The sequence below is a fragment of the Solea senegalensis genome, linkage group LG12 (assembly GCF_019176455.1).
Source record: "Solea senegalensis isolate Sse05_10M linkage group LG12, IFAPA_SoseM_1, whole genome shotgun sequence".
NCBI classification, from domain to species: Eukaryota; Metazoa; Chordata; class Actinopteri; order Pleuronectiformes; family Soleidae; genus Solea; species Solea senegalensis.
Window position 1 is genome coordinate 1,821,388 of NC_058032.1, and position 27,975 is coordinate 1,849,362.

The 27,975-nt window shown below is 40.3% G+C and overlaps 1 protein-coding gene across 15 annotated transcripts in view; it reads right to left on the reverse strand.

Moving 5' to 3' along the window:
- The window catches only part of prom1a (prominin 1a), a 65,336-nt gene that overhangs the window by 25,010 nt on the left and 12,351 nt on the right, over nucleotides 1–27,975 (reverse strand). For 11 of the 15 annotated variants that reach the window (XM_044041015.1, XM_044041024.1, XM_044041013.1 and 8 more), the window contains exons 2-4: nucleotides 19,037–19,095; nucleotides 18,117–18,143; nucleotides 13,455–13,660 (exon numbers count right to left, since the gene is read on the reverse strand). In XM_044041015.1, the coding sequence (XP_043896950.1) occupies nucleotides 13,455–13,660; nucleotides 18,117–18,143; nucleotides 19,037–19,095 (292 nt within the window). The remainder of the gene's footprint in view (nucleotides 1–13,454; nucleotides 13,661–18,116; nucleotides 18,144–19,036; nucleotides 19,096–27,975) is intronic. The other 4 variants (XM_044041022.1, XM_044041016.1, XM_044041020.1 and 1 more) reach the window with 1 other exon arrangement.

The following is a 27,975-nucleotide window of genomic DNA, read 5'->3' on the forward strand; positions in this document are numbered from 1 at the left end:
TCGGGCTGCGTCGCGTCTGGGGGGGATTGTGATGACGTTGGCCGTAAGTAGTGTGTGTGTGTGTGTGTGCGAGCGTGTGGGTAAACGCTGTCATCGTTTATGTGGACACTCGATGAGAAACTAGGCCAAACAACTAGGCTGGGACACGGTGAAGTGGAGCCATCCGGAACCAGGGGAAGATTCAAAATGGCCACTTTCACAACAAAAGCCTTTTGTCCGACGGTTTCTCTGCCTTTTCACGCTGTCTCTCTCTCAAATGTCTCCTTCTTCCATGTCCCTGGTTAAGTGTCTTAATCACTAAAAGTCCATGTTTTCTTCTGTCTCTCAATCTCTTCTTCCACCCTCAGGCTTTCCTTGTTTTAACATCCTCATAGTTTATTCTCTCTCTCCTCTTTTGCCCTCTCTCCTTCACCTCCCCTTATTATTCATTGTCTCTCGCTCGCTGCCTCTCCCCGCTGGTGTCCCACAAGGTCACTGGAATCTGCAGCACAACAAAGACTCTTTCAGGGAAAAACGCCAACCGGTTTCCAACGACCTGCCCGTCACCCACCTTCAACACAGTCAAGTTTGGCTAAGTTTGAGTTCTGCTACCTGACACGTGATGAAACAACGTTTGAGGGGGAAGACAGAAAAGAGATGGATGTCAGAGAAGAAGAAACATATGAGGATTTAATCCCGCTGTGGTCTAATCATGACCAAAATACCACCTTCACTCTATATAACATTTAATGGTGTCTTGAATATTCCACTCAATTAAATATAAATAAATACTTTTAAGGCAACATCATACAACCCACTAGAGTATTGTGTGTGGAAAAAAGACTCATGAATTTTGTATAAAGCAGAGAAGAGAGGATTTAAGTTAGAGTGCGAGGTTCACAGGCAGAAAATAATTGAAACAAAACCTGTCAGTGTTTTCTTGAAAAAGTCAAAAAAGAAAAAGTGATTTATGATTTATGAAAAAGCTCCTTTTAAACCGCAGGCTTCAACTTAACACAATTTATCTTGTCATCCTGATTTATTTGTTTTCTTTGTCTTTGTATTAAATGGTAAAAATATACACACGTACTAAAAACTGCAGTCAATGGAGTACTTGAGTAAAAATACATATAAAACTGCACAGTATTACTGTGTTCTGATAGTCTTGGATTTGTTATGGAACTTTTCTGTGATACAGTTCTAGCAGGAAGTACTGAACTAATCTTTTTACTTACACTGAAAACAAACACTTTGCCCGTCACTAGTTTGTGTTGCGTATAAAACACCATCACGGCGGTTTCGCACAGCCATGCTACGACGACCCCGTCCATGTTGAATAGGTGCTTAAGCTAACAGTAGCAACAGACAGGAAGTTAGCCAAAAGACAACAGCTTTAAAATAAATCTTTAACATTTCTATTTCAGTCGTGCAAAACTCAAACATATTCATTTTCCGACAAAAGTTTACACTTTTGATTTGCTGAATCATCCTTGTCTTCACAAAAAACACTGGGTAGTAATTTTTAGGTAGCATCAGCCTCTTTAAAAGGCCACTGCTCTTTAAAAGTGTCATTTATGACTTTAACTATGTACTTAACAAAGATTTACGGTTCCAAGTTCAACCAAATTCAGTCAGCCTTTCCCTTGAATCCTATTTGCATAGTTTAAAATCCGTTAAGGCTCGACAATGTAAGGTTGAGACCAAGCAGTATCCACATCAGCAGCTCTTTAAGTGATGACCTGACCTTCAGCGCAAACTGTAATGGCTAACGGCCACATAGCTGCCCTATTATTGACCACGGGAGACAATTAAAACACGGCAGGAGGACAGTTCACCTCCAACAACTTTGTAAAAAGAACCGTAATTATGGTTTGAGCAGAAGCCAAATGACACATGAAACTCTCCTTTAGGGTGGAAACCCCGCAACAGCATCAAACTAGTGCAGCGCCCCAGAATCTAGGCCACTACTGGGGGCTGGGTAGTGAGTGTTACATGGTCTGGTGCCTCCATAGCTTTTACAAACTCCCAACAATGGCTTTCATTCAGTGTGATTGTAGTAGCCAGGCTGGGACAGTCGTCTCTCAGCCCGTCCCTGCTTTGACACTGCTGGAACTGGACTTCTATTATCCTGTCTCTGTGGCAGAGAACGATTACAGTTGTTACCGTGGCTCCTGCCTTGTTGTCTATACTGTATATTCTGTTCTATCTTTTATCTTCAAAGCCAATATTTTTCTATACTGTAAATTCAAAGATGTGATTTGTATTCATTTTATTCAGTGAAGCCTCTGTTTAGCCTGTTTTCTTTACATTTAACAGCCCTCTAACCCCCTCAAGTAGCTATTCTTAAATTCCTTTTATGCACTGTTTAATTTTGTTTTCCGGCATTGGCCAGGTCACCGTCTGAGCCCAGCTTCCAAGTGTAGCGCTGCGTCTTAACAAGGATTCAAGCAGACAATGAATACTTAAGCTTTCTGACTCCAGGGCCTTTTGGTCTGGGTCTGACAACCCTGTGAAGAAGACTGTGCCAAATTTCTTTTCCTTTTTCCTTCTCGTCCTCATAAGGACGATGTATAAGTTAAGTGTGACACAAACAGACCATTATATTCAAAGTAAACAGTCCAGAAATGATATGAATGCTACACTATGAGCCAAAACAGCCTGTAGGGTTCAGGCTTGTGCAAACAGCCGCAAAAGGTCACTGTTATTTTAAAAACTACCGAAGGAGAGAAAGACAAAAGAAGGAAAATCTGAAATCAGGGGCATTTCCAACAAGCAGGAAAAGCAGGCGGTTGCCTGAAGTCTTGAGCTCAGACGGCAGCAAATGAGAACAGCTTTAGTCCACAGTGGAGGTCGACTGATTAATCGTCTCCAATAGGACATTTCACAACCTATCGGCATCTGCAGACCCTGGCTCCGATAGAGGCCGATGGCTGATCTATCTCTGCTTGTCACATGGAGACACAGATCACTGCTCTGCATGGAGGCTCCACAGCCATGGATGCTGCTATTGACTATGAGTCACCACTGCTTTATAAAAGGTCTATTTTGCTGAAGATGTGCGATAAATAACCAGAAAAACGTCTTAAGTTAAGCAGCAATGCTTTGAGGTGCATTCAGTGACCCTCAGCCATACTTCAGTACCTCGATGCATTTAAGTGTTGTTTGATTCACTTTGTTTAAGTGAATCATTGTTCTTCAGCACACAGCCCCACCCCTGTAGAGTTCCTGGTAATCTGAAACGTCCCCAGTGGCAAGTAGTTACTCGTTTAGGGTCGAGGGAAAGTTTTTCACTGGGTAATATCAGTGGAAACACACCAAGGTTTTACAAAATCCCAGGTAAATAAGAAAAGTCCCCGTGGTGGAAACATTACTCTATGAGTCTTTAAAAATCCAGTTTCTGATGCTATGGTTAGACCTGTCTGTAGTTGGGCTGGTTTAATGTATTTTAATGTATTTAATGCCATTTAAAGGTTGTCCCTTGAAATCTAAACTACATGTTATTATGTGATTATAGTCCTGTGTGTCAGTAAAATCCAATTTTATTCATCCAGTGACTTTTACTCACTTATTTAATTGTTTAGATTTAACACTTTCATTGATTTGGTCCAGAACTCTTCTGATTGCTATAATATTTGGCATGAAGCAAATTTTGGAAGGAGTGTTTCCATGACAACCTCCTGCACTTTATTAAGCCTTGACCAGCCAACCTTGTGCTTTCAATCAACCTTTGATTTGCATTTTAAATGATTAAGCTCCTGACTTTACACACTTAAGACGTAAGAGTGTAAAGGTTTCTTTGGTGTCAGCACTAAAAGTCAGTTCTCGGGGACGAAATCTCCTGGCAGTGATTGGTTATAACAGCAGAGATCTTTGCCCATTAAGTGAGATTAGTGAGGAGCAAAAACACAGCGAGAGTGATGACTTTAATTTAGCTCTCTCCTGCAGCATCTGTGCTCAGAACGACTGTGATGAGGTAAAAATCTGACTTTGTTTTGACCAGAGCCTGCAGACGTAGGTTTGGTTTCTGGAAAAAGAACGTAAACATGCATTTTGTTCTGTTTTAACCATCTTATATAGTGTTTTTCTTTTTTTATTATTATTATTATTGTTGTTATTATTTTGGTTAAAGAAAAAAGAACATGCTGCTGAAATAGAATAATCATACATTATAATTTGATATAATCTGCTTATTCCCAATAAATGTACCCTCTTCTTGCTCTAAAGTTTCATTTTTAAACTACACAGGACGTGATTTATTTATTTTACATCTACATACACTTATTCATGATGTCACACTTGATCGATAATCAATTTCTGATCAACATAGGTTTTAGGCTTAGGGATGAGTCGATATGATACACAGTATTGATCAGATAATGATCAAAATCACTAGTGGAAAAATCCAATACAATCCAAATGTTGTGGGCGGTTTATTTCTGCATTATGGGAGAAAAATATTTGTAAGGCAGTTGGAGAATTATGTCTCAAATTAGATTGAAATGGCATAAATGTGTCTAAAATAACTGTATCTGATTGATATCGGTATTCGTATCAGACAGGAAGAACCCGTAATGTGCCATCCTGATTTATTATCTCTGAAGATTTCTCCAAAATGTGTTTTTCAGACCTTATTTTTGACCTCTACACCTTTGACCAATAACCTCCAAACTGTGCTGCCACATACATACAAAAACAACACCCTGCTTCCTCGCAGAGTAATGGAAAGCAACAAATGAGCTGTGAAGTTCACTGTTCTCTGTCTCATCCTCTGCCTCAAACACATTTTCTGATGTAAAACATATTCAGTGCCGACGCAGCCTCCATACACACTACACTATACTGGAGACGTTGATGCAAAGAACCAAAGAAGCTGCAGCAGGAAAACAACAAGAGTTAGGTTCACCGTGTCTGCGTGGGCATGGAAGATTCAGAGTTTCTCTCAGTGAGAGGCTGATCACCGGGAGTCTTAAAGTTTTGAACTCACTGGAGCAAAGTCGACCAATTTACAGAATAAAAATATGTTTTCTTTCATTTATAACCAATCTAAGTTATATATTTGGTTCTATGCGCCGTCTATTTTCTTCTTCCTTTCTATTATTCTTTTTCTTATAATAAAGTTATTGGTTAAACTAAATTAGTATCTAACATCTGGGGAATCACTGTCTGTTTCTTAAACATACTGTAATCTCCCCCATATATAAACACACAAACACAATAAATAAATAAATAATCAATCAATGAATAAGGAAAATCCATATCTGTCAGACAACACGGCCAACGCTTTAAAACAGAGGATGGCTTGATATGAATTTCTTAATCCCGTTGACCATAAATATGAAGAACGACATATTAAAGATATACAAATACTGTAGATACATAAGTCAAAATAAATTTAAATTTTTAATTTAAATTTAATTCTTATTTCTGGTAATGCCAGACGCTGATCTCACTTCTGCTGCACTAGCGGACTTTATCGCTAACACGTTAGCATTTAAACTAGCGGACTTTATCGCTAACACGTTAGCATTTAAACTAGCGGACTTTATCGCTAACACGTTAGCATTTAAACTAGCGGACTTTATAGCTAACACGTTAGCATTTAAACTAGCGGACTTTGTTGCTGACGTGTTAGCATTTAAACTAGCATATTTTATCACTAATGTGTTAGCATTTACGATAGCCTTCATAGTTGCAAACTTTGTCCAGAGCTTATACACAACAAACGGAGTCTGAGATGACGACATGACGTCGCGATGAAAAGAAAACACCCCAAACCTCTTATTAACCTTCTATCTTCTTATGGGGGGAGTTTTCATTAACGTTGTTAATCTACGTTACATTAGTGTTCTTTATTTATGTGTCAATGTGTCTATTTAAGTCACCACAGATTAAGTCTTTTTGAATAGAATTCGACCTAATACATTTCTGACCTTCACACATGAGGTTACATCATAGCCAATGACACAAAAAAAAACAAGAAAAACGGCTCCATCAGCGCGGAGACGCTGCTATTTCGGGTTGTAAATCCTCAGAGCCGATGACAGTGAACATCTCTGAGCCGTAAAAAACCCATCACTGAGACCTGCGGCTTTGCCTTATTCACGTCTTTCTTCTCCTCTTCATACATTACAGTTTGTGCCTTATCATCACTGATGTAACACAACTGTGTCCCAATCAATCTAGAAGAAGAAAAAAACATGTACGTTCATCTGTACGGAGCAGTTTTTACACAAAGTAATCTGTAAAATAAATAAACATGGATTCTGGCTTCAAACCAGCGATGAGGGAGAATTGGAACAATTATCGAGAGTGAGGTCTCTACAGGAGACATGATAAAATGTGGGACGTACAGAGAATCTGACATCGAGCTCTCCACTTAATTAACTTGGCCGTGGTTTGTGTAAAGCTGCAAAGTAAACATGTGTCCACTCAGTTCACTTAACACAAACTGACATAATATCCACTGGAAGCAAAATAAAGACTCATGATTTTATAATATATATATATATATAGTATGTGGGTGTACAGCATATGTACATATATATATATGTATATATATATATATATATATATATATGTATATATATTTATATATATATATATATATATATATATATATATATATATATATATATATATATATATATATATATATATATATATGTAATACAGATCCAATCCTTCCTTCCTATCCTTCAGATTATTATTATATCCGTTCATCCGAGCAAACTCGTCCGAGCGCGTTTGTTGTACCGAGATAAACAAAACATGCCAATTTGTGCAAGACACATCAAAGGTGAAAAGTTGTCAAAAGGTTTTGTGGATTAAAAAGGGTGTTGCCGCGGCAACCCTCTGCGTGTTTTGGTGGATTTCTACCATTCGCCACAAAACAGGAAGTGCCCAAAAACTCCGACACACTGAGTTCCACCAAATTTCACGAAACTTGGTGGGAGGATGTGCAGTCCTAGTTTTCTATTTCCTCTCCTGTTTTTCATGCCAATAAAGGCCTGCAGAAAAAAAATATATCAACCACAACAACAAAGAGAAGAAGAGAAAAACCTTGAACGTTGATGGATGTCTTTAAAAGCGACAGAAAAGATATTTGTGAATGCAAATCCTTCACGACTATGAAGTTAAAATGGAAGAATGGGTCACTCTTCTGAATGAAATGTATTAAAAAATGCATAGTAACAGTAATATTAATGCACTGATGACATCAAAACAGATGTTTAGGTGTAATTTGGCGACCAACAGGAAGGTTTATTTGTTTATAATTGTCTGTAAATGATTCATAATTGATGCTCTCCTCTGTTTGTCTAAAATAATGGCGTCTTGTAGTTAATTTGAAGACATGGCCTGATAAAAAATACCTAATTTCTCCTAAACACAAGGACATTTCCTGCTCTGTGTCATTTTTGCATGACGGCAGAAGAGGATGGAGAGTGTTAGATTGTGTACAGAAGCTGCTTCTGTGTCTCATGCACTTGTTTTGCCTGCGGCTCCGACTCGTCCACACTGAGCTGTTGTTCTGTGTGTGTGTGTGTGTGTGTGTGCTGTGTCAGCTTTATTCTCATGTTACTGCCTCTGTCGAGTCGTTGTCTCTGCACCGACGTGACCAGAAACTGATGGAGACGTTCGTGGATGTGGTCGGTGTCAGTTTAAACTCTACAGACTCACAGTCTTCATGTTCAAAAACATCTGCTGTGCTCCAGGATCAAAATGGTGATAACTTAAATACAAGGAGACATTTGAAAATAACTAAATAGTGTTGAAAAACTGTTTTAACAATTCACAATGAAGAAAAAATAAAATCTCTATTTTGAAAAACCCCTCAGTTGTAAATGAACAACATGTTTTGCATGTTCAAATCTTAACAATACTGTAACACATCTCTCAATGTGCAAAACAGGCCAAAAATGGAAACTATGTACACATCTTCCACTCGCTCCTCTTTGGCGACAAAGACGCGGATTTTCCGTTTTTCCTGAGACAGCACAGGCGTTGCCATGTTGGCTTTTTAATGTGCAACTTCTCAGCTTTCAGAAACTGTTGGAATTTTTTCCTGTAACTGCGTAACTACGGTGATGAAAAGTGCGCTTGTGCCTACGTGTTGGAAATCAAATGATGGAAATCAAGATAAAACTATTTTGACTTGAATAAATAATCATGTGCCGCGTGGAATCCTTCAGGACACATCAGCACAAATTCTACAGAAAAAAAACAAAACAACCGACATTTTAACTAACAAACAACAGCGAGTTTGGTTGTAGATTGTTTAGCCTACGTTCATTATTACGATAACATGATTACACAGATTCATCCTGACTGTAATTGTCAGTGTGGCCACACTATGAGCTCGACGCCAGAGAGATTCACAATCAAAGATTTCCATCTTCGTTCGCCTACTCTGACCTGGTGAAGGTGTGAATACGACGCCTGCACTTGTGTGAGCATCAGCTTCATTTGGTGATTCTAGTGTTTTAGAGACATGTGATTTTCTGGAGAGAAAAACGAGCGACATCTGCAGCCTGCGCGGGAGTGCAGTGCATGTTCACAGCCACAGGTTTTTGGTTGGCCGCTCCTCTGGGATGTGACCGAGCATCACCTTCACAGTGGAGGGTGATGCACCAGGGGACGTTTATTCATCATCTCATCTCTTCCTATTCTCACATTTCCCCTTTTTGCCCGTTCTTGTTTCCCTCAGTTTGATTGTAATCAATCGTGTCCAGCTCTGATTCTGTTGCGTGTGAAAAAGTGTAATTAGAAACGTGCTGGCACTGATTCTGACCTGATCCCCCGCTGGATTATAACTATGCATCTGCACGTGAACAATAACAGCGTGATAGTGATCTGTGACAGTGGCCTAATGTTTCCTTCATCACGTTAAGTCTTTGCATTTGCAGTTTTCTCAGTTAACTTCCTGCGCTGAATATTCTGAGGAGACAGTGTGTTGAGTTTCAGTGTCAAATGCAAATTGTTGGGGTTTTTTTTAAATTAAGATTTTTAGAAACATGTTGTATCCGGTGACATTCTCGCACCTGCACACGGGATGTCATTCATTCATCATTGTCAAGGCAGACGTAGACGACGGCAGCAGAGTGTCAGTGACGCGAGAGAAGTTTTACCGCAGAAAAAAACGGAAGGACGATGAAGGACGATGAAGGACGCGGCATATCAATAACGTTACATCCTTTCTGTCCAAACAGAAGCAGAATAAGCATGTTCTTGTCAGTAATGGTCACATTTGTGGGGAAATGACTCTCAGGATCCATCGATATAAAGTAAGCAGTCAGTATTTAAAGGGTCAATTGATCTTGTGTACTTTAAATTAGCCGTTTAAAAGTCTTTTATTTAATGTAATTAAGAAGAAGTGTAGTGAATTGTCGTCCTACATTTCATTACTACATTGCATTTGTCTTATCGTCTTAAAACCCCTTTAATACGACAGTGACAGAGGCTGACGTGACATTTCAGGCAGAGCAGATGAGTCCACGCTGCACGGGGGTCTAAAATAACTTTTAAAAGGCACTTTTGAATCCACTGTAAGAACAGGACATCAGTCTGGAGGAGGAAGTAAACTTTTGAACCTTTTAACGACAAAGTGGACATGAGTGTTTCCTCCTCTGAAGGACACACAGTCAATTTTGTCCTTTGATTTGAAACTATCACAGTTTTCTTGCCATAATAAAAACAAAATTCATAATGGAAAACAAGAACATTTGCTTCTATATCATTCCCCCATGACTCTTCTTCTTCTTTTTATTAAAACTATATTACTCTCTTGGCCGTTGTGACGTCTTTGCCGAGAAAAGGACGCCTCATTTTATGGCAGAAAGGAACTGAAAACAATGAAGTGAATGTGTTTACTGTGTATCTACAGTGTTGATTATTAAGACACAAAGCAACACTGACTTCAGACTTCATAGATTGTTACTCTACAAACCAGGATTTTTTTAAACCTCAGTGCGTTTCCACCGAAATGACCCGGGAAAGACTTTCCCTCGACCACAATCGTTGGCCCAAAGAAGAACCTACTCAGGACTTTTTAGATTACCAGGAACTCTAAAGGTCTGTGTGCTGAAGAATGCCGATACGTGGACGTAAAGTTAGATGTTTCTTGTCTTCTATTATAATGTATTGTTTTTCTTCTGTTGAAGCGGGAGTTAATCTTGAAATTTATCTCTCAAATCACTAAATTAGTTTGGATTAGATTTGACTTTATTCATCCCACACAAAAGGTACTTTTGTTGAAATGTTCTTTAAGGCTAGTCGTGTAATCTAGGGCCTAAACGAACTCTTGTTTTCAAACTCGATGAACGTTTCGATTCTTTTCTTGGCGTGGTCGTAATAGATAACGAGGCTCAAAAGAACATTATAGAGCCTTGTTATCAACTGGAAATCCCGATTTATCTGTGATTCCAATTGTTTGTTCTGAGTTCATGTTTTCATTTCATCTCCTGCAGTTTTATTGTCCTCACCCTTTCACCTGTATGTCCTGTTTTTTTTTTCTTCCCCCCACTTTATCCAATTTTAACACATCTTGGAAAATGATTCACCCCTGTCGCTTCTCTGGGTCTGGCTTTTAGCTTCTTCTTTTTAGTGGCAGTAAAAAGCAGTGTGGACTCGGAGCTCGGGTACTCATCCTTCTCCCTCCTGTAATTGCTTCATTAGAGCCTGTGCAGCATCTCTGTCTGGTAGCTTGGGAGATTTAATAAGAGCTCAGAGGATGCTCTCAAACTGCTGCTTGGATATTGCTGCGGAATTTCTAATATCCGGGCTTCATTCCAATGAGGACAGAAAGTCAAAGAACATCAAACTAAATAGATTGGTGCATCCCTTCAGTCAAGTACGAGACGAGAACGTCACAGAGAGTGGATTGTGTTTCCTGTTGTTTTCATTTCCAGTGAAATTATTCCAGAGAGATACAGATGAAGATTTAATGTGCTCATACGGAGGAATGTTCAACATATTTCCAGCCTGATCCTGCTTTGTTTTCCATTGTTTTCCTTCATCTCATCAAAACTCTGCCTCAATTTCCGGGCCGGTTGTGCAACAGCATGTTAAGAAAATGAAAAGCATATGTCATTTCGGTGAAATCCTGGGAAAATGTTTTATTTATCAGTTTTGCACCTTGATACAGACGCAGACTTTTATTTTGAAATGATTAATAATTGTAAAAAAAATTTCTTTGTAAAAAAATGTAAATGCTATGCATGTTACATATAAAGTTAATGATTATTAGGCTATTTGCTTCATTTACGTCAGGGTGCAAATAAAGAGAATATTATTATATTATAATATATATTCTGAATATTAAACAGAACTTTTCTAAAATGATATCCCAAATTAATTAAATCGCTGAGAATTAAATTAGTTTAGTCCCTTTGCATGCACAGAAAAAGACTACTTACATCCATACACTCACCCACCAAACTGTACATCACACAAGTCTCCTGGACACAAGGTGTAGTGTTGTGTGTTAAACACAAGTGATCCACAACTGTTCAAGTATAATAGCGACGTTAGAGGTGATTTATCGTCTATAAGATCATATCATGATTCTTGTTTTACAGTATTTAAAACACCCACATGAGTGTCACATGACCACGAGACGCCCTCGCGAGCCTCCTCCCTGCCACACAGGTTTGCCGTGTGTGGTTATGCTAATAAGGAGAAACCGAAACTAAGTCTTAAATTCTTTTATTATTTGCTTTTGTGTGTTTGCTGCACAATTTACCTAAACAGTAGAACATGACATGTGAATGTTTACCCAGAGTGCAATGTTCCTACACTGTGGTTCACTTACAAGCCTTTGAATTTGTACTTGAACCCTAAAATTTAAGTGAGTTATTTTCCTGAAACACTGTGTCCAGGGACATAATCTGTAATTAAAATCACAATTTTAAAGGATATCGACTAATTATTATTAACAAAATCCCCCCAAAATATCAAGATATTGTTTTTTGCACATCTTGCCATTGGCCAGATAATCTGTTGGAATCAGTATAAAATCAGAACGCACTAAAGATTGGTGGAAGAGCTAGATCGGGGCCAAAACTTGGGGAATTGTCCTTGACTGTGGGTCAGGGTTTAAGTGCGGCACAGGTGCTGCACAGCATCGTGCATGGTTTTTGATCATGAGGTGTGTATTGATTTGTGAGACTTTTGTTTTTTTGTCCTGCAAACAAAAACAAGGTTTGTGACCTTTCAGACACAGAGAATCAATCAAGATCAATACTGGAAGCTACACCGACTAAAGCCACATGCACATAAATGACCAAGCAAACAGTGTGTCATAAAAGAGAGGAGAACAGTTCAGCCATATACACTCAAAAATCCCTATATCGCAGCAGTTAATGAGAGATAATATCATGGCAGCTAATTCGGCTGCTGCATTTCCCATTGGATGTAGTCATCAGCCAAACTGTCAAGTGTGCATTTAAATTGGGGAAATGACAGCTAGAACATTATTATAATAAACTCAGGAGGCTGGTGAAGGATGTGTAAGCTGAGCATAATAATAAGGTGAGGATGGAACTTTCCAGAAAAGACGCCTCCACCATGTAAACTTCCTATAATTATGATTTTCGAGCTGTCACTTGGTTGTTTTTTTACAAATATATATATAGTGTGCTAATATAATAATGATGATAATTATAAAAAAAAAATCTCTATAGTATATATAAGTAGTGTAGAGTATATTAAGCTGGAGCGTGAATTCCCTGCAAATTATGATGACAAATGCTTGGACTAAGCATGAATATGAAGGATGCTGCCACATAATATCTTCACTAGGTCTTATATACTATATATAGCAAACAGCATGGGGGGGGCTGATGAGGCTGATGACCAGCATTTGTGAGTGTGTGTGCGTGATAAGGACACATTAAATGAACATGTTAGAGCAGAGAGAAGTTTGCACATGCCATCACGTCAGCTGATTTCCTCACATTTTTGCCTATGCATGCATGTGCACGTGTTAGCACGTTAACGCTCTGTCACCAAATTAGCACTTTTATCACGATTATAAATGCCATTATAAAAAAAGGTCAAACTTTAGTATCAAAAGGCGAATGAAAACCTATAGATATTCAGCCATTTTGTTTCACTAGGTCAATTATCTGTTAACATGTTAGCAAATTGTCACTTTGCTCAAATCAAATTTAGCACATAGCTGTAGCTAGTCACAAAATGAACTGTCATTCTACAAAAAAACTCAAAACTTCATTAAAACGGATTATGAACTTGTTAGCATGTTAACGCTTTGTCACTTAGCTTGACTCAAAATTTGCATTTTATCACCATTATAAGTTGTTGCAAGTCACATTTTTAATTGTCATTCTGAAAGACGCCTGATTCAAACGTCAGATATTAACAAGTCTAGGAAGACAAAACAGTTCACTATTTTGTCTTCCTAGACTTATTAGTTTCCTGTTAGCATGTTAATTTAGCTTAGCTAATGGCGTCACACTCACGTGATGACCAGCGACGTGGAGAAGAGCAGCGTTCCCAGCAGGCCGCGGCGACAGTCCGCGTTCTTCCTCTGGCGCTGATGCATCTCGCCGCCGCAGTTGTCGCAGCAGCGGCACATGCAGAAGAAGAGGCCGACGAGCGGCACGAGCACGGTGAACAGCAGGCCCACCGCCGCACACACCACGAAGCCTATCTCGTAGTAGATGACCTGGGGTCAGCGGGAGGGAGGGAGGGAGGGAAGGAAGACAAAATCAGATGAGGAATAATGAAAGACGATAAGAAAGAGATGGCATCAGATTTGAAGGAGGAGGGGAATAAAGGGAGGGAGGTGAAATAAAACCCAGTTGAATCAAGGGAGTGAAGGAGATAAGAAAAGGATAGATTAACAGCAATATAACAGGGAAGAAGGGAGGACACACACTAGGAGGTTTAGGATCAACAAATCTAAAAATAACTCTTTATCCAAAAGGGATTTATTGAAAAAAACAATACAACACTAATCACTGTGGGAGAATCCTGTCTTTCCCGTTCTTAAACTCAATAATAAACTCTTTAATTAAATCAAATGCACCAGTCACAATGATTTCATAATGATTTTCTCGCAGTTTTCTTCGTCTTCTTCTAAGCTCTTTCCAAACCACTTTGGTTCCGATTGATTGTAAACACACAATAATGATTCAACTGCAAACCTTATTATCGGGACACATTAGTCTGACTAACCCAATGTCATCATAGTCAGACTAACATGTCGAAACGTATTTTAAAAGTCTGAAGTGAGTGCAGTGAAATGTGCGATTGACTACAACTCACCTATGAAATTGCATTTCTCATTACAAGGTCTCTATAATTTGATTAAATATTTAAAATCTTTAAGGTGACAATGTGAAGAGAAAAAGTCCTCCTGCTAAATTGTTGCTGTCGGCAGGTTCAGCTCCTCTACATTCCCTCCTGTCATGTACCACAGCGCTGCCGCTTTAATCTGCGCCCGGCTACACTGGAGGTTTGTAGGTAAGTTGTCACGATGAAGCTCCGTTAGCGTCTCATTATAAAAGGATCAAAGCGGGCGGCTGCTGTCCGAGCTCCTGACTGGACGCACGGACGGCTCTCACGGCTGATTCACACTCATCTCAGTCTCCCTCGCAGGTCAGCGGCTTCTCCAGGGACCTGCAGAGGAATGAAACCTTCTCTGGTCCACTCTGAAAATCTTTCTGAACACTTTATGTAATTATGGTGGTTGGACGTGTCACGGCTGTGGCTGCACGCGTCAGGAAAATACAGCAGACTTACGAGATACAGGAAGGAACATGGTGACAGTGACAGGATGTGAATGGTCCAGTTTGATAAATTAAACTTCTTGCCACGACTCAAAACAAGAAGGTTATCCAAAACACCCTGAACAAAGAGGAAGGCTGTACTTACAACGCTGTTATTCTCACAGTTAAATCAGCTTTAAAAGAAGCCAACGTGTCTCTTTTTAGGATGATTGATACAAAGTCTCCTCTCTACAGATTGGACGTCACCTGAGATGGCAGTTACCTCTGCTGCTTTTATTCATGCCTCTTCTATTCTGCGCCACAACCACTTCACTCTCCCTCCATCAGTGAATCAGTGTGTGTTTCCACCCACAAAAGAAATTCCATCTACCCCCCCGACACTTTGGGGTAATTCCCCACATTTCAGTATCCAGTATCTCCTGAGGGTAAAAACACACACTGAGCACCTGTGTGTGTGTGTGTGTGTGTGTCTCAACAGTCCAAACACTGCTTGGCGATACTTCACAAAAGAAGGTCAAAAATGTCTCCACTGCTCTTCGATGTCCTGCAGCTCAGACTATTTTTGGACCAGAGCTTTATCTTGAACAAGTGCCCTGAAAGAAGAAGGTGACCTTCCGCCAATAACCAGCTGAATGATGTGTTGGCAGCATGTCTCTAAGTGACGAAGGCGGGCACTTTGTGGAGCTTCAGAAGTCAGAGTCCATCAACGTAAAGTGTCCTTGAGCAAAATGCTGTTTCCCTACACACAGCACACAGACTGTACCGTGTCCTCGAAAACGATCGGAACATTGAGGCCATAAAGAGCGGGAATAATCATCTCCAATTCAAACTTCAAGACACAATTTAGAGATATTACAGAGATGGAACAAACAGACGGATGTTGCTCAAAGAGCATTGGGCTGGACAGAAGAAGCTAAAGTGTTAGCAGAGCTAGTCTGACACACAGCAGCTCGTCTATCATTTATCAGTGGAACAACAACTTTGACAAACACCATGGTTTCTTCTGTTGTTTGATGGTTGAAAGTAAACCTACAGAAGAGCAGCAGGTCGAGGAGAAGAGGCTGGAATATGAAACTCAGCTGCAGGTTGAACCACTTCCTCACACCGTCCTCCTGCTAAGTTTGAGTGTTTCCGCGAGGTTGCTAAGGAAGTAGATTCCAGACTTCCACACTCAAAAATAAAGGTCTGATCTACCTGTGATATAAAAGAGTAAATTAATGATGTGATTCCAAGTTGCTTGAGAGTACACTGGATTATACACCGACAGCGACAGCAGCAGCTCCAGCCTTAATAATACCGGATAACATTCCTCTTCTGTGCTTAAGTGGCACATCGCGCAGGTACGGGGCCTGTTTTCCTTTTTGTTCCCTGAAGAAAAGTTTGGAGTCACTTCTGGGATTTAGTTGCTTTGATAAACCTGAGCCAGAGTCATAAATCTTATGCTCTAGTGCAGAATCAGGTTAGCAGCGTACTGCGGCTCGGTTTCATGACAGTGAAATCAAATATTTCTGGAGAAACTGGAGAAGTAATTGCTGCGACTTATTAACGTGATAAAAAGGCAGCGGGATGCGCGGTGACATGGAGAGGATTTGTGTCGATGATTATGACTGCAAGGCTTTTATGAGGCTGTACTCTCTCAGCGTATGTGTAGAATGACGGTTGTAGAAAAACATCAGCAGGTAAAATATGAGCGTTTGTGTGTCTGTGTTTTACACAGGGGAAGAAAATGCAGCAGAAAAATCCAATCGACGGCCGACCAGCTGTGAGCTGAACAGTCATTACAGTTCACACATCCTCACACAAGTGCAGCTGCTGCCCTGTGAGTTGCTGTTGACATGAGATACAGAGCACAGGAGCTACACCTTCAGAGTCAGAGATGCTATTTTAACGCAGTTAAGTGAGTTGGATAAGAAGGTTCAGTGGAAGTCAGAGGGCTGCACAACTGTTTATGTAAACTCCAAGGCCAAATCCTTTTTTTCATGTTTACCCCCATTACCCTTATCTCTGGAACCCTACAAGATGACACGCCTGTGTGACACAACAATGTGACACGACATCACGACACATATGTAAGTAACATGCTGACATGCTAACATGTTTTTGCAGGAGATTCAGACTCGTGTGTGGCTAAATATTGGCATTTTTTCCATCATACAGTTCTAGCACAATTCAGCTCAACTCTACTCATTATTGTGGTTTTCCATCAGTGATAGAACCTCGTACCTGGTGCTTTTTTTTAGTACCTGCTCTGACGAGGTTCCAAGCGAGCTAAAAGCCGATACTAAAAATGTGACGTTGACAGATTTGCCGGCCACTGATTGGTCAGAGAACGTCGTCACTGGAAGAGTCATGAGCGCGACGTCCGGCACAAGAATCAAACCGAACATATGCCGAACTGCAGATCAGTTAAGAAACACTTCAACAACCTGAAAATGTGCGTTAATCTCCAGCATTTAGGAAAGGAAATATCTAGAGGAGTCTGGTGTATTTAGCGACAGCACTGCTGAAAGCCAGTGATCACAAGCGGTTCAGTATCAACTGATTCGAATGATTCAGTATACTGAAAACAACTGCTTTGCTCGTCACTAGTTTGTGTGTTTGTGTCGTGAATCACGGCAGTTTCGCGCTATGACGACCCGACACACGTTGAGAAGGTACTTTATAGTAGTGGAAAAGTGACGTGACTGACAGCTAACCGAGTAGAGCTAGAAGTGTATCGTTGAAAAGCGCCATAAGTAGCAAGTGTTGCTAATGTTGCTAAAGTAATGTCCAGTGTTGGACTAAAAACATCAGAAACAGGAAAAAAAGCCTTGTGTAGTGTCACGGCTAAACACAAAAACATGATTTGATTGTTGGAATATTTGTACTTCAAGACTTAAGTGGTCAACACTTGAAAGTTGAACATCCCTGAACTTCTGACGCAGTGTGTCAGTGTTTCAGTTGACTTGTCAGCCGCTCACAGGTGAGATGGCCGGTTTATCTCTGTCACGGGCGACTGAACACTCGCCTGTCAGAAAACACAACGCCTGAGGAAACCTGGAGGAGCAGATTGTGGTTTGTGCAAGAGACAAGTTGTTGTTGTGGCTACCGTGGCCACACAACATGCTAATGAGAGTTAGCGTTGAGACGGTAGGTAAAAAAGCTCAGTTTGAAAGGTTAATAATACATTTTTAATTAGACTTTAATTATTTAGTCAGGACACTCTCACTACACAGGAATGCACTAAATTGAGGGTTAAAATGGGATTTTGAGCCATAAAACTCAAAATTCAGAGACTAAAGTGGAATTTTAGCGACTGCTGTGCAACCCCACTGACTTTGCTTTAGGATGGAGCGGGACGACAGGAGGGGATGGACGGGTCTGACAGTGAATCCAGTGTGCAGACGTTACCTGAAGGCTCAGCACTATGTTCTCTGGCTGAAGGAGGCCAGATGAGATGGAGAGGACATGCAGAAGACAAAGGCAAGTCAGCGTCAAAAGACAGAAAACAGAGACGTGTGGATGAACAATAACAACAAAAGACAAAAAAGAGAAATGAAAGACGTCCGTCATCAGCATGCAAATCCACACAGACAGTAATAAATGAGACACACAGAATGTATTCATGAGTGAGTCTTTGTTTGTCCATGTTGTGTCTTTAAATGCACACATTGTGCAACAGAAGCAATTACCATGTATTTCTGGGCGGTGACAAAGATGTCAAAAGATGACCTTATTGGCTTTGGTTTACCAAAAACCTATTAACACTTTCCTCCAGAGGAGTCACGGACGGCAGAGTATCTGAGAGGCACATTTGTCGAGTATCAGAGCGGCTGGAGCAAAAAAGTGTTTTCTTCCTCTATAGCAGGGGTCTGCAAAGCTGTGGCTCTAAAAAACATGTTTATTTTTATTTTATTTTGGTCTTTCAAAGTGAGCCGATCTTAAAGGTGTTGCAATATTCTGTGAGTCACATTCAATGTCTAACTTCAAAAGTGAAATTAAAAAGCCTCAAGGCCATTCCTGACACTTCAATCTTTGGATCCACATAGGTGGGTCTTCTAAAGCATAAATTACACTGAATCTTACTAAGGATTAAACTTTTCCTAAAACAGTTATTCAGTGTTTTATTTTTTAGGTATTAACAGCAACGGAATGTCAACAATTTTCTTTTTGCAGTTCTTAAATGTCTTTATCTTCATTTGATGGGTCAAATGGGTTTCTTTGTGGCTCCAGATTCATTTTATTTGAGTGGAAAGGGGACAAAAAAATGTCTGTTGACCCCTGACCTCTAAGCAGACAAAATAAAAGCAGTAACACACACACACTCTTACCTTTTGATATTCCGTGTGAAGAGCTCCAAACTTGTCTTTTGCCAGTTTGACGATAAGATCTGAAACAACATGGAGGGAAAACAACACATTATCTGCTGCCCTTTTTGTCAATTTAAAAATAAGATTTCTTAAATATGAATATTTTCTGGGGTTACTTTGCTCCATGTAACAAAAAAAATCATTATAAACAAATACTTTGTTGGTTTGTTGACATTTTTCAACATTCTCTCAATAACTCTTGGTAAGTAATAACGGTAAATAATGCAGAGTTGAGTTTTTCATGGAAGTTATTTCTGTCAAACTGAAGCAGCAGGTTTGACATTTCTGAGGAGACGCTGTCATGAAATCCACAATCAACAGTGACACTGCTGCGTCCGCTTCATCCCTCCGGGTTTAGGCCGAGGGCGAAGTCTGACACTGTGAGCAGCTCGTCTATTATTCATCAGTGGACTGACATCCTGTCAAAAAGTGCTGCTGGTGCTGCTCAAACCCTGGTTCCTGCTAAATCCCGGGGAGAGCTGACGAAGGAACCGCGGGACAACTTCAGAGAATTTTACGTCGAGTTGATGAAACTGATGTGTGTGTGTGTGTGTGTGTGTGTGTGTCGGTGGAGTTCATGTTTGTTGATATAAGAGCCCTGGTTTTACATTACTGTTGGATATTATGTCATTATTTGTTTTAATGTGTTAATGAGTATGTTTATCCTGCAGTTACTTTCCATAAATGAGAAGAAGAAGTTTTTCTTCTTCTTCTTGTTCTTCCTCCAAATGAATCACATATTTGAAAACGTGAACATGCCCCAAAACTCTCAGATTTCTGTGACCGCATCAGACCTGGTGAACATTTTCTGTCTGAAAGTGGTTTTCGAGGGAATGTGTGTCAAAAATTGCTAAAATCTGACTAGAATTGTTTTTTGTTATTTCTGTGGAAATATCATATTTTTATGTTGCTAGACTTTTTTTATTGTTTATGTAATTTATTTGATGTTGGATAAGTGACATACCACAAGATTCTAGTGCTGATTTCCACAATAAAAGGTTTTTCTATAAATGTATAAAAGGTAAAGTTACATGAAAACTTTCTCATGGATATTATCCTGTGGTTTACTGTACAGTACCTCACTTGGATTATTGTGGCTCCTGGAATAATACAAATGTATAATTCATGAATCATATCCAAATATGGATACAAACAAACAAACTTGACAGTGTTTGGGCTGAAACACAAGGTTTCCACAGACTGTCTATTTTGACGTCTAATTGAAGTCATGTTAAAGGATATTTAATGAAATGACTGTTTTAATAACTCCAATCCCAGTTAAATGAAAACATTATTTCATTCTTCATTCTCCTCCAGACACGGAGCGCTGCTGGATGTGACTCATCTCGTCTGCTCAGAGGTGAGAGGTTTTCCAAAAATAAAACCAGGAGAACATTTTTTCTTTGTGTCTTCTTTCTACAGGAGGAAATGAATTGTTTGACGTATCACGAAACAAACTTTCTGCCGATACATTGCAGCCTTTGAGATATATTACAGTGTTTTGATTTAAAAATAATGAATTCTTCATGATCTAACAATGACCTGATTCCTGTAATCCTCTCTCCCTGCCCGATGGTTTTCCCACCGTGTTTGTGCAAAAACAAAAGTCAACGATAATATACTGTAAGTCTGTTTTTTCATATCTAGGTTAAAGTCCCTCCGCCCTGTAACGGCTATCGGACGTCACTATTGTGCCTTTATGCTCGAGCTGTAAAATAATCTGTAAAATAATCCAACTTTCTCAATAAAAATAAAAGCACATTGAGCTGAGAGCAGAGCTATCATCTTTTACCCGACCCCGTGTTCTTAAGCTATTTTCGTCCTCTCTCACGACTCAGGTAACAGTAACCGAGGAGTGTGTTATGATTCTGTACTGACCTCAGCGACGGCTGCAGGTTTGGTTTGATTATTATATCAACAGAGAATCAGCATCTAACCTCAAATATTGAGATTGAACAGAGTTTGTGTTTATTAATGGATTATGATAAATAAATAATCTTTAGTTGCAGCTCTAATAGAAACACTTTTTTTGTTCTGCATTTACACCGTCATTAGAGACAAGATGGTGCGGCATGTGTGGACAGAGTAACCACGGAAACGCAAAAGGCTTTCAGCCATCTTCCTCAAAGTGGAGTCTCGCAGGACGAGCTTTTACGAATTTAACCCTAAACACACCCTTCAAGTAGTTCTTGTACTTGGGGTCGAAATTTAAGAAGTAGTGCTTTTATTTTGTGAAAAACTGTGATGTTTACTCAAAACAAAGAGAGAATTCTAATATTCCCCTAAAAGTAGTCAATCCTTACAAGCAGTGTTCCATTTTTGCTTGAAGAATATTTATTCCTTTGTTATTTATTTGACTTTAAGTCCATGAAGGGAAGCAGCTGCAGTTCCCAGAACACACTGCAAATACAACACTCCAGGCCTGAGCTGAGTCTTATTATCTGACTGCTCGAGGCAAGTTGTGATGCTTGAACTCACAGTTCCCTGGGACGACTGAGGAGGAGGCACACGGAGAACATGAGGAGGCGAGAATACCTCCAACTGGCAGAGAACAAGGGGAGGGGGGGAGATGACCACCGAGGTGAGCTACAGTACAGCCGAACAACTGCCCAGAGGCCTCAGAAAAGCCACAGGAACATCACAGAGGCTGCAGAGAAAACTGCAGGTGTAGCAGGAGTCACCCAGAAAATCAACATATAAAGATGCAGATGTGTAATATTTCATTAAATCTTTGATACTTTTCAATAATAACACTAGTTTGAAATAATGAAGTTAATGTATCAGGATAAAAAAGCCCCTTGGGGCAGTAAATAATCGTCTCTAATGTGCAGCACAGTTAAGGAGGGTGTGTCCGGTTGAGCAGCTCAGAAGAGCATTCACCGCCCTCCGTGCCTTTAAGGCCTTCAGTCAAAGAGTCAGCGTGCAGGATGTTTCCTGGAGTAGATGATCGTCCAGGCCATATTTTCAAAATAAAAGGCTGTTTCTTTTATCAACTTGAAAGAAAATCTTAGAAGTCATTTTTGCACAATCACACAGAAAGACCAACAAACCAAAAACATAACCCCCTGTTGGATTAATGGATGAATGAATGAATGAATGAATGAATGAATGAATGAATGAATGAATGAATCTTCTCGCCTCTGAAAAAAAAGGGCTCATGAACAAAGTGATGGCTGGGACGTCGGCCAAGAATGAAGAGCATCAGCGATAAAGGAGCCGTGAGAGGATGAAGGAGTGAAAGAGAGTGGAAGGAGTGAAAGAGAGTGGAAGGAGAAAGGAAGGACAAAGACAGGAGGAAAAGGAGGAGAGGTGAAAGAGTGAAAAGCCGTAAGAAGGAAGGGTTTAAGTGAACCTCTGTTTCCAGTCAGAGACATTTAATCCCTCACTCCATGAGTGTCCACCCACATTAACTCTCTCCTCCTCTTCCTCCTCCTCCTCTTCCAAAAGCAGGACTGAAAATAGACGTGCCACATGCTGAGCGAGATGCATGTACAGTATTAAAGTGTAAATGCACATTTTGAGATGAATGTAAATGTAAACGCAGAAGCACGAGCTGGTTTCAGCGGCTTCTCAAGTGTGAAGCCTTTAAAGCAGATTTATTGAGGCTTTCCAGAGAGCTGAAGATAAAGGCGAACCAAGAGAGAGGGTTTGGTTTGTTGTCTTTACTTTTACTGGAAGGGAATCATTCGCCCAGAGAAATCCAGCAGAGCTCTGATCAGAAAAACATGAGGAGGAGGAAGAAGAAGACAAAGAAGATGAAGGCCAAGAAGACCAAGACGACAGAGAAGACAACCAAAGAAGAAGATGACGGACTATTTAGATGGCCACTAACAGTGGGTTCCTCAGGACGCTGAACAGTTTCCTGTGCCAGAACTTTGTTCTCATCAGGACGGAACATTTATTGATGCACTGACAGAAGAACCTTTGTCTTTGTGTTTACTGTAGAACTGACTCAGCTAACATCATGGTCAGAGGATGCTTCAGGCTTATTGCTCCCTGACCGACTGGATGACATGAACCTCTTCTAGGTATCAAAACCTGATATCGAAGGACAATATCAATCGATAATTGAAAACCACAAGTATTGCAGTTCGATACTCAGCCGTGTTCTTTTAGGAAATCACACGAGTTTCCAGGAGAACAAACGTCTCCTCGTTGTTTCAGATATGAAATAAAGCAGTTTCTTTGTGCTGCTAATTGACCAATCCATTGGTTTAACTGTGGATTAGTGCTGAATAAAACCCACACGTGCAGTAAAGTGAAGACACTAAAATAAGACAGTGGTTGATCTTGACAGAGGACACACACTGAGGTGGACTGAGGCTCGGTTTATGTTTATATTTAGATTTGATTAAACTGCTGAAAAATGAAAAATCAGCAAATGTGGAAGAGCAAAAAAAAAACAAAAAACAGAAGGAATGAGCTCTGAAGTCGGGGGGGCGGGGCGGGTGGGGGCGGGGGGAATAGATCTGGAACAGACTGAGACAGATGGACGAATAAAAATCAGAGAATGAGAATCAAGAGAATGGTGCAGAGATGGAGGGATGAAGAATACATGGTCAGATGGAGAGTATAAATAGACTGATAAATGATAGGTGATGCAATGCAAGGACAAGAAGCTGATGAAAATGGGTTTACACGCTGCTCTGCATTAAGTGAAGGAAAATCTATATGATCTGCACAGAAGAAGAAGAAGAAGAAGAAGAAGAGAAAAACCCAATCCAATCACCAACAAATAAGCAAACGTCTAAAATTCCTGCTGCTAAGCCTCAGCAGTTCTCTGAGACCACAGCTGCTGCTAACAGACTTATTAAGGAATCAAATAAATATAGAAGAGAGTGAAGCGTGGTCGTGAGATGATACACGTCCACAGCACAAAAGAGTCGTGAAAGTTATCTGAGGAAACTCGCACAAAATGAGGCAGAGCTTTGTGTTATGACATTAAATTCAGCAGGAGCTGTTAAAAACCTCCTCCAGAGCCACAGACGTCACGGGATTAGCTTTGTTTAAAACCACAATGGCGGCAAGAAGACGTTCCGCAAAGATGAACCGCGGCGGCGCCAATTTCGAGCCGTCAGAGTCGACTGCTCGCTCTAAATCCATGAAGCTCGTGCTGAACAATCACCAAACCCTGACAGACTGAATATATCTGACTCTAAAGACGTACGTATGGAAACAGCCTGAGATGAGATTCTTCCAGACCTGCGGTGACCCCACACTTTAAAACCTTCTGATAAACTTTCCCCTCCCCCAACGGTTAAAATAAAGTGTATATTAAATTTAATAAGGGTTTTTTGTGCCTGATATGAAGTGACTCCAACTCTGCCATTGTTGGTTCTTTATTCTCACGTGTACTTTGTCAAAGATTACCATGACCTAAATCCTTTTTTTAGTATTATTAAACGCTGACTGTGGTCAGGGACACAGGATACACGTGTCTTTTATTGAAAAATTTTAAATAAGATCATAATAAATAAATCACTAGGACTGTAATGTGCTCTCTTATTATTATACAACTTTGCTCTGGTTGCTAAATGCCTTGGCAGCCATTTTAATAAGTGATCAATCAGTTTTGAACATGTTGTTGTGACATGTAAACAGATGTGTTCTAACTTTATATAACAAGTATGAAATACTAATAAACACGGTGGTTACATACTGTACACACAGTGTTGATAATCGTCCTCCAGTAAATGTCTGCACACGCACCAGTGACTTGGCATTTAACTGAAATAATGTGTGTGTGTGTGTGTGTGTGTGTGTGTATCAGAGCTGACTTCCCATGAGCCTGGTGTGAAAACACCTCCGCAAGGTAAACACACTGTTACCATGGAACCCGTAACTATGAAGGCGAGTCTATTGGCTTTTATCACAACTAGAATAAAGGAACACACACACAGTTACAAAACGACATGGTGTAAAGGCATTTAATTTAAAACACTTAATCTTTTTGTGCCATTATCTCCTCCCACCAATCACACTGAAATGAACTGAGCTGCCTCGCATATGTGTGTGTGTGTGTGTGTCTGTGTGAGAGGGCATATATATCTTTGTGAGGACAAAACCATATCCATTCATGGGAATCAAGGACATTTTTGGCCGTTACTCACAATCTTTAAGTCAAGACTTGGTTTTAGGATTAGAACTAGGTTAATGTCAGGTTTAGGTTAAGGGTTGGGGTTAGGAGATTTAGTTGTGATAAGTTAAGGTTGTCCCAGCTAAGGATGCTGCACAAGAATGTGTGTTATGTCTTTATGAGGTCCAAAAAACATATAAACCTATCTTTGTACGAACATTTTTGTGCTTTTTCAGGGTTAAGACCTGGTTTTAGGGTCAGGGTTAGTCACTTAGGGTAAGGGTTAGAGTAAGGGGTTGGCATAATGCATTCCCTTGCATCATAACAACTAAGATATAAAAACTAGAGCTGCAACTAACGATTATTTTCATAACCGATTAATCTGTGGATTATTTTCTCAATTAATCGATTAATTGTTTGGTCCATAAAATATCAGAAAACCATAAAAAATGTTGACCGGTGTTTGTGAAACCTGGAAATGATGGTGTTCTCAAATGTCTTGTTTTGTCCACAAACCAAAATGATTCACTTTTAATGATTTCTTTGTTATCCAGAGCAAAGAAATGAAGAAAATACTCACATTTAAGAAGCTTAAATCGGAAATCTTGTTTTAATCATGCAAAGAGCTTCAAACCGATGAATCGATTATCAAAATAGTTGTCGATTAATTTAGTAATCGATTCATCGATTCATTGTTTGAGCTCTAATAAAAACAGGTGTGTTTGTGTGTGGATGCCAAAGATGGCGTCAAGATGATTTAATCTGCTGTCATCAACTGTTTCAATCTCACCGTCTTTTGTTGGAATATGACGTTAATGCTTCAAACGAGAGGGAAGTTTACTGTCTGTGTACATACAGTAAGTACATACAGTATACAGTAAGTATATAGAGTATACAGTAAGTACATATGTGGAATTGTACACGTCACTCGTACGTAAACAGCTGCTGGGTAACATTTACGACTGAGACATGGCCCCTACACAATAAAGCTGTCTTCATGCGTCCACGGGTGAGAGGAGACACAGACAGAACATGAACATCCTCATCGCTAATCTGATCAGACCTGCTCACATGCACCAATACACAATATGCTGTGAATACAATCCAGCGTTCACAGTTACAGTTTTAATAATCCTGACAGTTGCCTCTTCAGTGGGAATCACATTGATGGGAGCTAATGCATGACAGGGCAACTGCACACACTCGGATAAAAATAAATGTGGGTGACATGGCAACAGACACTAATAAAACCTGTAATATCGCTGGCGTCGTGTCCGCGGACACAGAGAAATGACAACGTGAATCCAGTGTACGGTGAGATAAGTACAATAATTCACCGGCTGTCAGAATAGAGCGTGTTTTCCTCGATGCACAAGTTTGATTAATATTTATTCATTTATTCGTTTGTGCAGTTAAAAAAAGTCACTCCCAGAAACTCGTGGGAGATTTATTTTGGGTGGTGATAAATAAATGTGCTGAGTTTTCTGCAGCCTTTCACTGAGAATTGAAGAAATAACACATGAATAATGATGTTGTGTTGTGATTGATTTGTCATACGAATCTTTTCAAATGGCTGGTTTGCCGACTCAAAATAATATTAGCCGTAAAAAGATAGCGGGTCATCATATACAAAGTGTGTGTGTTTCTGTAGAACTTAATGGTCCAGTGGTTTGTCCTGGGAGAAACTGAGATGACAACCGTGAAGTATGTTTGAATACGAACACGATTGCTTTAAAAAAACAAATCCTTTGGTTTTTGTAGCCTTAGAATCTGAACCTTTTATATGAGGTGGCCATTTTGTGCGGCCATCGTTTGGACCGACCCAACGGTCACAACGCTTCTCTACTTCTCTACAGAGTGTGTCCACCGTGTCTTCCAATCTGCCGTCTCACCACTAGATGCCGCTCATTCTCACACACTGGACTTACACACTGAAAGTGGCCAGGAGGAGCGAGAAATCTGATTTCCCCGAAAAATGTGATCATTTGCTCACCAGCCTCCGCTTCTAACCTTCAGGCTGAGTCCAGGGACAAAAGGACAAACAAGTGTGTGCTGTGGAGTCTGGTTCTGAAAGCTGACCACTGCACCGACAAGAGGATTGTCTCGCCGCGGTCTGACCCAGGCAAACAACATCCCAGATTACCACCGGCTAATCGAGGCTGAAGCCGCGCTGCAAAGGTGACAAAGACAGACAGGAGCCTGCAGAGCGCCGAGACTCTGACCAATCACAGGAGACAACCTAACACCCACCCATCAGCGGGAAGAGAGAAAATAGACATACTAGTGAAATGTCCTTTGGACGACTGCACACGACCACTGCTGCTGCTGCTGCTGCTGCTGCTGCTACACTCCACCACACACTCACCCATCACTCCTGCTCAACATTCAGAGTCAGTGTCCCAAGCAATTCATCTGCAAGTATTAGACGCCAAGTATTAGACTCCAAGGTTCTCAAACTGTGGAGCTTCCTCTGGTGGTAAAATCACAAACACTGTTGTACTGTTGTACATGCTACACCGGGTGTGTGATGGGAGTGGAGCCGAGGAGTTTTGACCAGAGTGTGTAGAAAATGACAACAGCAAAATACTTTTGCCGTGTTTCCACCAAGTGGTACGGTTTGGTATGGTACGTATTTCCCTTTACATTTCCATTAGGAATAAACAAAAACAACCAGCCCCAATTTTCTTCCATTTTTGGGTACACTTCCTTTGGGGTGCCCAAAAATGGAAACGGTAACGAGTGTCGCTAGAGCTACGAGAGTCAGCTGATTGAGCGACAGCAAAGTGTCGCTCTCTTGCAACCGGTGTTTCTTCATGCCAGCGGT